General features: G+C 43.3%; 1 protein-coding gene across 1 annotated transcript in view; it reads left to right on the top strand.

Annotated features, from left to right (window-relative positions):
• The window catches only part of KDM4C (lysine demethylase 4C), a 324567-nt gene that overhangs the window by 38543 nt on the left and 273881 nt on the right, over positions 1 to 12143 (top strand). Inside the window, exon 4 of the mRNA XM_044272540.1 lies at positions 1130 to 1244. Coding sequence (XP_044128475.1) covers positions 1130 to 1244 — 115 coding nt within the window. The remainder of the gene's footprint in view (positions 1 to 1129; positions 1245 to 12143) is intronic.

The following is a 12143-nucleotide window of genomic DNA, read 5'->3' as shown; positions in this document are numbered from 1 at the left end:
TTTTAGTTCACATTAAAGGGGTTCTGCACTTTCATTTAACTGATGATCTATTCTCTGGATAGATCATCAGCTTCTGATCGGTGGGGGTCTGACACCCGGGACCCCCGCCGATCAGCTGTTTGAGAAGGCAGCAGCGCCGTGGCCCTCTCACTGTTTACCGCCGGCCCACTGACGTCACGACTAGTATCAACGAGCGTGGGCGGGGCTAAGCTCTGTTCACTTGAATGGAGCTTAGCCGTGCCGAAGCTAGTTGATACTAGTCGTGACGTCAGTGGGTCGGCGGTAAACAGTGAGAAGGCCGCGGCGCTGCTGGAGCGCCGCTGCCTTCTCAAACAGCTGATCGGCGGGGGTCCCGGGTGTCGGATCCCCGCCGATCAGAACCTGATGATCTATCCAGAGGATAGATCATCAGTTAATTGAAAGTGCAGAACCCCTTTAATGCAGAAATACAGAAAAGGCTACATGCACACGACAGTATGTGTTTTGTAACCATGCCTAAAACAGACAAGAATAGGACATGTTCTACATTTATTTTTTTGCGGGGCTACGGAACGGACATACTGATGCGGACAAGTCCGCATTTTTTGCAGACCCATTGAAATGAATGGGTCCGCATCCTATCCGCAAAAAAAACCCCAAAAAAAACGGAAGGGACACGGAAACAAACGACGTTTGTGTGCATGTAGCCTAACTCTGAAGGGTTCAAAAACTTTCAAGCACCACTGTATAGCTCTCTAGACAGTGGAGAAGGGATTTTTTGCCATGCAGGAGGAGGAAAGGGGTTAACAAGCTAATTGCAATGCATCCTGGGAGATGCATGTGCTTGATGATCTGCTGCCCACCCACAGAAGGAAACCAAGTACTCCAGACATGTAATAGTTTTATGGCACTAAATTTGCGCTATAATTTATGCTCGTTTTCTGGTGTAAAGTATTTGTCAGGCTGTGACTTCCCCCTAAAGTGACTGGAGTGTTGTAAAACTGAAAAATGGCTATACGGCCTCTGATGAATCCCCCCCATTGTCTTCAGTGCTGAATGCTTTTCGAATTGTAATCTTAATGAAATGTAAAGGGCGTGTTGGCATTATATGATTTAAAGGTTATATATTTTTTTCCTATTATGTCATCAGATACTGCACTCCAAGATACATGGATTATGATGATTTAGAAAGGAAATATTGGAAAAATTTAACTTTTGTTGCTCCAATCTATGGTGCAGATGTCAATGGGAGCCTTTATGATAAAGTAAGTTCTAAACTTATGAATATCCATTTCAAAAGGGAGATAAGTGTCTAAGTTGTGTATTTTTTTAATGCAAGTTTGTATGTTAAAGTTTAATTGTTTTAAGTCAGGGTGGATTAGATTTAAATCACTAGTCCGTAAGGCTTGATTTAAATCATAGATTTCTACATAAAGACTAATTCTTGCTGGTATAACTTAAAATATGCTAGTAGATGAAGATTTTTAGAATAACAACTTTTCATATTAGTTTGATTCTGTATTCATAGGTTTGTAGAAGTTAGAAATAAGGTATTTTTCTAAAATCTGTTCATGTTATAACATTTTTGCTGTGAAGAGGCATGTGATCTCTGCTGAGTCAAATTCAGTTTTGAGAACTGCAAAAGTAAACCAAGCATCTGTGATAATATCTTGTAGGCCAGGGATGTCAAACTCGTGGCCCTCCAGCTGTTGCAAAACTACAACTCCCATCATGCCTGGGCATACTACAGCTATCAGGGAATGATGGGAGTTGTAGTTTTGCAACATCTGGAGGGCCATGAGTTTGACATCCATGTTGTAGGCAGAGAAACTGCCCAATAATCTTACAAAAACCTCTGGAAGAGCATGACATTGTGAATGGAGTAATGGAATTTATTTACCAAAATAATTTAACATATACAGCCTTATTCTACATAATAAAAAAAACTAATCTTTATTTCATGATAGAATAACCTTTTGGATGGTAATATATTTCCCTCAAAAAGTATTTAATATAAAAAAAATCTGATTTTTAAATTAAATAAAAAAATTCAGTTTTTTTTTAAACATTTTTATTTTCGATTTTTTTTTTTAAATCATTGATTTTTATCCACCCTGTTTTAAGTAGTATTAGTAGTAGTAGTAGTACTAAAGATGGTGGAAAATAGAGCATTTTCCAAACAAATCTGCTTTTATTTTTAATGCGTGTTTGCAGTGACTAGCTTTTGGGTTTCACATATTCACACATTTGTGGCATGTAAAGTACATCTGTCACCAAAATTCTATTAAAGTTGTTCTTGAAGTTGCATAATCAATCATCTTGCAGCGTCTTGCTGCTGCCTGCTGTGTGAGCAGGTAATATTTGCATGTAGCTGTATATTGGTTCCCCTAAAGGGGTTGTCTCACTTTAGCAAGTGCCATTTATCATGTAGAGAAAGTTGGTTAATACAAGTCACTTTCCAATGTACTTTTATTGTCCATATTCCTTCCTTTGCTGACTTCATTCGTTTTTCAAACAAGTTATGCACTTCTTGTTTACATGGTTACGACCACCTTGTAATCCAGAAGCAGTGGTCGCGCTTGCACACTATAGGGAAAAGCACTGGCCTCTCTAGTGGCCGGTACCTTGGGATTGTGCATAGACTGGTGCTTTTTCCTATAGTGTACAAGCACGGCCACCGCTGCTGGATTACAGTGTTTTCGTAACCATGGAAATAAGCAGTGGATACTGTGTTGGAAAAATGAATCAAACCAGCAAGAAAAGCAATAGGGAGAATCACAATACATTAGTAAGTGCCTTGTATTAACCTTTATACATGATAAATGTTATTTGCCGAAGTGAGACAATCCCTTTAATGAATTTTACTGGTGGGCCCTAGGCACCCCAGTCCGACTCTGCCGCTAATCATTTCAGAATTAAAGGAGTTTTAAGGGAGTACAGTATTGATTACCTATCCTGAGGATAGATCATCAATTTTGTACTCCTGGAATAAACCTTCAAAGGGAACCTTTCATCAATTTTATGCTGAACTTACTGAGGGCAGCATAAAATAGTGACAGAAATGCTGATGTCAGCGGTGTGTCCCTCATGAGCTGAAAGTAAGTTGTTGCCGAGCACCAGCATCATAATCATTGCAGCCCAGGCCTTGAAAAGAGTCACATCTACCTGAGAAGAGTCCGAGTTAGGCCTCTTGCACGCGAACGTATTCCCTCCGAGACTTACGGTCCGTGAGCGGCCACATGTCCCGCAGCGGCATTGATTGTGCTCACGGGAGCGCACAGCATCGTTGAAATCTATGATGTGGTGTACTCCTCATGCGCACGGTCAATGCTGCTGCGGGACATATGGCCCGCTCACGGACTGTAAGTCTCGGAGGGCATATTTTTGTGTGCAAGAGGCCTTATTCATAAGCTCCTGCTGTCCCCACCCATCTGCTGATGATTGACAGTTCTCTTCTAGGGAGAAAAGTAAGGAAAAGACTGCCAGTCATCAGATGGGTAGGGAGAGCAGGAGCTTATGAATAACTCTAAGGCTAGGTCTACACGACGACATGTCCATGACAATGGTAGTCAATGCGACATACTGCGATGCGACAGTCGCAGAAAAATCTATCTTGAATGGCTTTTTTGCGACGTGTCTCAGTGCGACACTATAGACTTCCATTATAAAAATTGGCATGCGACATATGTTGCAGTGTAGACCTAGCCTTAATCTTCTCAGGTAGATGTGACTCTTTTCAAGGCCTGGGCTGCAATGTTTATGATGATGGCTCTCAGCAACCACCGAGTGGCACACCGCTGAAATCAGCATTTCTGCCGCTATTTTATGCTGCCCTCGGTGAGGTCGGCATAAAGTTGATGAAAGGTTCCCATTAATCATTTTTATGATAAGTGTAGATTGCACTTATTTAACTGCAACTGTTTCGAATGTCTGTCTAGTGTCTTAAATGGCTGTTGAATATTTATTAATAATAATCTTTATGTATATAGCGCCAACATATTCTGCACACTTTACAATCAGGGGTTTCAAGTACAAACAGAGTCATAAATAACATGGTAGCAAACAAGTCCACAATTAAAACCAGAGGCATAGGAGTTACACAAAAGGTAACAAGTGTTTGTATTTGTACAGTGGTCCGGCCATCTTAACGCAATAAGAGAGTAGCTAGTATAGGCTTGCATGAGTCACCAGCTGATATCTGTAGTGCTTCTGAGCGCATGGGGTGTGACAGAAACTGATAGATCAGGGTCAGAGGAATAATTTTGAAGAGGAGAGAGCAGTGAATAGAAGAGAGTTAGGCTACGTCTACACGACGACATTTGTCGCGCAACATTATGTTGCACTAATGTCGTGTGACAATTTTTATAATTGCAGTCTATGGTGTCACATTGCAACATGCTGCGACTGCGACGCAGCAGTCGCATAAAATCCATTCGAGATGGATTTTCTGCGACTGTTGCGTCGTAGCATGTTGCAGTGCGACACCATAGACTGCCATTATAAAAATTGTCGCGCAACATTGGTGCAACAAAATGTTGCGCTACAAATGTTGCAGTTTAGTTGTGCTCTATCTGTCGCGCGACAAATGTTGTTGTGTAGACGTAGCCTTAATGTCCCAATCTGCTGCTCGTTGGTGGAGGAGACTGCTGCATTTACATGCAGAGATCCCCTCCAGATATGGGGAGGATTGGTCGCTAATGCCATCCAGGGCTGTGGAGTCGGTAGATAAATGCTCCGACTCCTCAGTTTTTTGTACTTCCGACTCCTATGTATTTAATATGCGAATGTATTTTATACATTCCTTGAAGGAAAGAAAGAAGTTCTTCTAAGCTCTTCTAGCACAGAGAGGTAGTTGGGCAGAAGCTGCTGCCTTCTCCTTTGTGTGCTGATCTTCTGCTGAAGATGGGGTAGTGGGAGGATCCAGGAAGGGACATTTATTTTAAAACCTGATTTCCCTAGAAGAATCCCATAGTCATGTTTAAAGTTTAAGATAACATTCTGAGTTTACACGTTTTATAGCCTTAGCTGAATGACAGCAGTTTTTCCAATGGTTTACAGCTTCAGTCTTGAACTATTGACTATCCGTTCCCTTCACTTATACAAGTGTCTAGTCCTGCAAAACACATATTTACTTAATCCCTTATCAGTGAGAGGCTAGGTAAACCATGGGCGTTGTGTTCCCTGTAACATCAGAACACAACACAATGGAAAGTATATGTATTGCCACTCCTAATTGTGCATTGCGTGCCATATAGTGAAGCATATGAAAAGCATGCTTCTTCACATCACTGAACGCGTTTGTTTTGCGGTTACGTGAGGCACTGCATGCATTGGCCTTTATTCTTACAGTAGAGAAGTCATTAATTATAACTGTTTATGAATTCGGACATTTAAACTTGCATTTTTTTTTTTTATTCCAATTTAAATTTAGTAGGAGTCGGTTCATTTTTTACCGACTCCGACTCCAGGTACCCAAAATTGACTCCGATTCCGACTCCACAGCCCTGACATTGCCATCTCTCTTCCCCATAATGACTCGTTTCCTGGTAGCAGGTTGTGTTTTCACAGCATGATCTGCCACCGGGAAACAAGGATTTTTGTGTTTGCACAAACGATAGTTACTCGATGAATGCACGTTTCGGCAGTACATTTACACCGCCAGATCATCGCTAACTAGCTTTACTATGAACGCTCGTTAGCGATGATCTATGCAATTCTCAGCCCCGTGTAAAGGGCCCTTTAGAAAATGTGATGAGCTAACCTAAAAAGATCCCAGCCGTGAGCATCCTGCTGAGAGCAGGAGCGCATGGCGTCATTGGTTGTTATGACGCCGCTGCACTACAGTAATACACTCGTATGATCTATACAAGTGTTTTACTGTAGTGCAGCGGCGGCATGAAGCGCACGGTGTCATAGCAACCAATGACGCCATAGCAGTATGCCAGGCCAGGATACCACGGACCACTCACTGGGTAGGGCATTCCAGAGAACTGGTGCAGCTCAGGGAGAAGTCTTGGTGATGGGAGTGAGAGGGGTTCGGATTACGGTGGGTGTGAATGAGAAGTTTACATTAAGTCCTGTACAGTATGGGCAACCAGTGCAATGACGGACAGGAAGGGAGGCGTCAGCGTAGTGGTTAGACAGATAGGCGAGTTTGGCTTCTGAGTTCATGATAGATTGGAGAGAGTAGAGTCTGGTGAGGGGGAGGCCAATTAGTATTCCAGATGGGAATGGATCAGGGCAACAACGCAATATTTTTTTTTCCACAGTAAGAAAGGGTGGATTCTAGAGATGAACATGCTTTTAGAATATACATTTTGGCGACTTCTTGGTTGATTATGTGACCTATATATTCAACCAAGTAAGGCCTCATGCACACGGCCATTGTTTTGGTCCGCATCCGAGCCGCCGTTTTGACCCATTCACTTCAATGGGGCCGCAAAAGATGCGGACAGCACTCCGTGTGCTGTCTGCATTCGTTTCTCCGCAAAAAAAAATATAACATGTCCTATTCTTGTCTGCGCTTTGCGGACAAGAATAGGCATTTATATCAAAGGCTGCCCGTGCCGTTCCAGAAAATTGCGTTACGCACACAGACGCCATCTGTGTTTTGCGGACCGCAAAACACACAACGGTCGTGTGCATGAGGCCTATTGCTGAATCCGATTAGAGCATCTCCAGCCTTTATGGTGGCATACGCTTTACGATAGATGCCGCCTGAAAGTCTTTGTAGCTAGTGAGTGGGGCAGGTATGTTCTCTAAACTGGGCAATATATAATATGTAACAGCATCATATATTAACGTCTAATAATTGGCTATAAAATGGCATATCTACAGAGCCACATACATAAATGCCACCAAACTGTATTATACAGCATCCAGATCCAGAGAACTGACTGTAGTTGTTTGCATCTCTGGTGGCTAGAGTGATGATCTGCCTGTGGTGATCTAGGGCAGTGAAGATGTTCATGTCTGTATAGGTAGTAAAGGGATGATGTTGAGTGATCTAGGACAGAGGAGCTATCAGTAATAAATATTCATACACAACCTGCTTTATTTAAGATACAAAGCTAAATCTGAGGTGGACCACAGTGTACATTGACTTTTATATGCAAGGAAATAATTTCCGTAGTACAAAATAGATTTGTCGTTCTAAAATTATTTGTGGAACAACGTAGAACAGGAGCATTTTTATGACTGCTTGCCTTGTGAGGTACATTTTTATTTTCCTCCACAAGGTGGCTCTCTTGCACATTTATGGAATGCATTCTGAAGACTTGCTCAGGGGACTCTTTCCTGTGTTCATTTTATTTTAGGCACACGTGCATTTGCATAATAAATGTCATTCTTGAGCAGAGCCTATTTTTGGGGGAATTTTCATTTTCTAAGCATTTATCTAAATACAGAAGCCACAGACGGCAATCACTGAAGGGGGTCTGTAGGTATTGACAGTGCAGATATGCTCCACTGTTGTTGGCATTTCACATCAAACTGAACAAATCTATCAGGAGGCAGTCAGATTTGCAGTATGCATATCCTAATAGGAATATATTATTACATTCAGTAAGAATCTTTCCCTTTTAATGAGTTTTCAAAGCATACTAGAGATCTAGGCTTTCTAAAACCTGTAGTTTTTTTGCTAGTGCTTCCTTGCTGTCTTACATTTAGACCATTTTCTATGCCTAAAATAGTTGTAGAAAATGATGAATAAGACGGGCTTGCCTGTCCGACCTCTTCCCCGCTCACTCCCACTTATGTAGACCTGGCATGAGCGGGAGAAGTAGAACTGGTTTAGTTAGCCATAGCAACCAATCAGATTCCACTTTTCATTTTTCACAGCTCCTTTGAAAATTAAAGGTGGAATCTGAGTGGTTGCTAAGGGCAACTAAGCCGGTTTTCTTTATGGTTTGATAAATCTCCCCCAGTGTGCACAAATAGTGCGTAAGGGGAATGCGAATATATAGCAGGGAATTTATCAACTGCTGTGTGGCAAAACACTCCCTTCTAAATAATTTTTTGCTCAAACACTATTTGCACAAAAAAAAACTTTTACAAAATGTGGGATTGCTGGTGGGAGGGGCAAACTTGTGGTTTATATGACAAACTAATGCCAGTTATATCTCAAATCTACATAATCTAATGGCTGTCGTCAATTTTACATTTTGGTGCACACTAGCAGAGATGCTCCTATTTTATTGAGTCCTGGACCTCTTTAAAAGGGTTATCCTAGACTAAAAAATGTCCCCCTTATGCCCGGGCCCCTCACACTGAATATACTTACCTGGCTCCGTGCACTGCTGCAGCGGCTTCTCCCCATGCGCGGATGAAACCATCCGGCACAGGAAAGCGGGGGTTTGCAGCCAATGACAGGTGGTGACGGGGACGAGGTGGTCCTCTTTAATTAAAAATTAGTTAACTGAATGGAGTGGCTCACTAATGCTGGTGGGTGGCACGGTGCTACAAACTAATGATTAAGGACGCCCTGCCTTAATGTAATGAGAATAATAAAAATAGTGAAGCGAGCACTCGCTCTATGGCAATACTCAGATTTATTAATTATAAATGCCTATTGATTGCACTTAAAAAATAATACAATGATAAAACACAATGGTTAAAATACGAAATGGATAAAAACTATATGATAAGGTCGACCATAATATAACACTGATAAAATTCACATTTGTTGCATAGGGGGCTTAGTCAAGCATATAAGAAACTTGCTAGTGCATAAACATTCTCCAGTGGTGTCCAAATACATAAGTGATAGGAATAAAATAAGAAGAAAAGGGGTGATGAATTAATCTTGATAGAGTAGTGTTTAAATAATGTCCATAATGGTGATAAAATGTGAGGTACGTAGGTGAAGAGGGTACCTGATGGAGCGCTGTGTGTTAATACACGCTCTTATGCTTGTGTTGCTTCCTATTGCAACCAGAAACGTCCGAGTCACTCAATATACTGTAGACCGCAACAGGCACTGTGATCCGTTGGTAATGATCGGCTGTTCAAACTTTTAACACAGTCTAATTTGACTTATCCGCTAAAGTCTTACCTCTGTCCAGAGGATAATATTTCCTAAGATGTGAACAGTCTTACCTCCGGAAAAGAGGTTACTTGTTTTGAACGCTGGAGGAAAGCTGCTAGACTTGCCGCTGCGTCTTCACGGCTTGCAGGAACTAACAGTCCAGCCCGATCTCGCGGTAGTACGAGTGGGACTTGCGTCCGATCTCAGTACTCACTCAGGTGGTTAGAGCTGTTCCGCTGATCATCAGGTAGCAGTTCTTAGATGAATATTTCTCTTTATTGCATGGCCATGCAAAGTCCTTTACAGGGAGGTATAAGCGGAGTGTCTGATAGCCCATGACGCGTTTCGGGATAATTCCAATCCCTTCCTCAGTGGTATATCTTGCACTCCTTACCTCCTCCTTTTTATACGTTCATACGGTCTTCTGTGAAACCCGGTTTCCATAGTCCAGGATTGGAATATTTTTGACCATTTCTGCCATGTTGCGGTTCTGGTGCGTTTTTGTTGCGGTTTTTCTCTTATAGGTGCGTTTTTACTTGTATAATGTTCTCATGATCCTAATCAATCGATAAACCCCGATAAAAAATGTGTATCTATAACTCATAACTTAAAAACTATGATTATAACAATAAAATTTGATAAAAGCAGCATACAGTGATAAAAGATGATAAAAATGATAAAAAGCAATATAAGGATACAGATAAAATGTTGGCAGTATTGTTGTCTTGACTTGGAGATGGTCGGCTATGGCCAGGGCCCCAAACCCGAGGGGGGGGTTCCAGCGCCGGTAAACGGCCAAGCTTGGGACCCCCCATCGGGGATGGGGCCCCAACCATTAAATGAAACCAAACAGCTCCATGTCAGAATTCAGTCCAAATGGTAATAAGGAACTGAATTCATATATCTGAAACCTTATATACTCAAGGCAGATATATGAATTCGGTTCCTTATTACCATTTGGACTGATGAAACAATCAAGGATGAAGTCAGAGAAACAGTTAAAGAATCCTTGAGTAATCTGCTTGAAGATCGCCCTAGTACTTCCGCCGCGGTCTCTATTCCCGCTTCAAGCGATCAGGAGCTGTTATCCGGGTTAGAGGAGGAGGGAGAACTTCCATCCTCGGATCATTCACAGGACGAGCAGCTGGTGGGGAAACCCTTGTTCCTCCCAGAGAACATTAATGCTCTAGTCGGGATTGTCAGGGCAACTATGGGGCTTGATGATCAAGCAGAACCCCAGTCTATGAGGGATTCCATGTTCGAAGGCCTAGGTCCTAGAAGACTGAAATGTTTTGATGTGCACGAGAATATAACTTTGGTTATTAAGAATGAATGGAGCAGGCCGGACAGAAAATTTTTCGTGCCTTCTGCCTTAAAGAGGAAGTATCCCTTTGAGGACAAAGCCTCTGCTGATTGGGATAGAGCCCCAAAGTTGGATGCTCCGGTAGCAAAGATCTCTAAGAGGGCAGGCCTCCCGTTTGAAGATGCCGGAACTCTTAAAGATGCTATGGACAGAAGAGCAGAGGTCTATTTAAAAAAGAACTGGGAGGCGACGGCTGGTTCTTTTAGACCCGCTATAGCCGCCACTTCTGTGGCCAGGTCCTTAAAGGTCTGGATGAAGGAGATGAAGCAGATGAAGAAAGGGGCGCCCACGGAACAGCTCCTCTCGTCATTTCCAACTCTGTACAGTGCAATTGACTTCCTGGCGGATGCCTCAGTGGACTCCCTGAAGCTGTCAGCAAGAGCCGCAGCTCTTTCAAATTCCGCCCGTCGGGCGATTTGGCTAAAAGACTGGAAGGGAGATGCGGGGTCGAAGGCAAAATTGTGTGCTATCCCCTGTCAGGGTGAATTTCTCTTCGGGCCCACGTTGGATGATCTGCTGGAAAAGGCCTCTGACAGAAAGAAAGGTTTCCCTTCTATTCATCAGCAGCCTCCTAAGAAGCCCTTTCGTTCTCAGTCGGCCAGATTTAACTTTAAGAGAAGAGAAACTCCCAGGCAGTCTGGTAATGCGCCTAGAAGGAGCAAGGGGTTTCTTTTTTCAGGTGGAGAGGCCTCTAAGAAACCTCCGCAATGACGCCAGATGCCCGTTTGGAGGTCGTCTCTCCCTCTTCGCGGATCAATGGCGGAAGATCTCAAACAGCCCCTGGATCCTCTCAATCATTTCACAGGGCTATTGCCTGAACTTCCTGAGAACTCCTCCAGAAAGGTTCGTTTTGACGGACTATCGCTCCAGCCCAGAGAAGCTAGAAGCATTGCGTCTGGAAGTGGCAGATTTACTAGAGAAAAGGGTCCTGCAGGAGGTTCCAGCTCAAGAGAGGGAGAGGGGCTATTATTCGACACTTTTTCTTGTAAAGAAGCCGAATGGCACCTTCCGAACCATAATAAATCTGAAGCTGCTCAACAAATACCTGGTGTACGAGAGGTTTCGTATGGAGACTATCAGTTCCATAATTCCAAATTTATTCCTAGGCTGCTACATGGCGACCCTGGACCTCAGGGACGCTTATTACCACGTCCCAATCCATCCCAGTCACCAGAAGTACCTGAGAGTAGCAGTTCAGTTCCCGGACAGACTCCTGCACGTTCAGTTTCGGGCCCTGCCGTTTGGGTTGTCTCAGGCACCCAGGCTTTTTACGAAGATTGTAGCAGAGATGATGGCTCATCTGAGGGAGAAGGATCTGATTGTCATCCCCTATCTAGACAATTTCCGCCTTCTCTCTCAGACACCGGGACAATTATCCGAGGGGATTGCCTGGGTCAGGGAGGTGCTGGTAAAGTTGGGTTGGGAGTTAAATCTCCAGAAATCCAATCTCGTACCAAGTCAGATATGCACCTTTCTGGGGCTGCTCCTGGACTCCCAGAAGCAGAGGTGTTTTCTCCCGACACAGAAGGTTTCTCTGTTAGTCTCCAGAGTTCAGGACATTGTGGCTCGCCGTTCTATCTCTCTAAGAGACGCCATGTCAGTTCTGGGCCTAATGACGGCCGCAATCCCGGGGGTGGAATGGGCCCACTTTCACTCAAGGTCTCTTCAGCTGCAGATCCTGGGAGCTTGGGACAAAGATCCCCTATCCTTGGATTCCCTCTTCTACCTGTCAACTCGTACAATAAAAGATTTAGAGTGGTGGACAGAACCTTCCAA

This window comes from Bufo gargarizans, chromosome 1, assembly GCF_014858855.1.
Source record: "Bufo gargarizans isolate SCDJY-AF-19 chromosome 1, ASM1485885v1, whole genome shotgun sequence".
In the NCBI taxonomy this organism is placed as follows: Eukaryota; Metazoa; Chordata; class Amphibia; order Anura; family Bufonidae; genus Bufo; species Bufo gargarizans.
The sequence above is the reverse complement of the archived record's forward strand: the minus strand, read 5'-3'. Positions and strand labels throughout refer to the sequence as shown.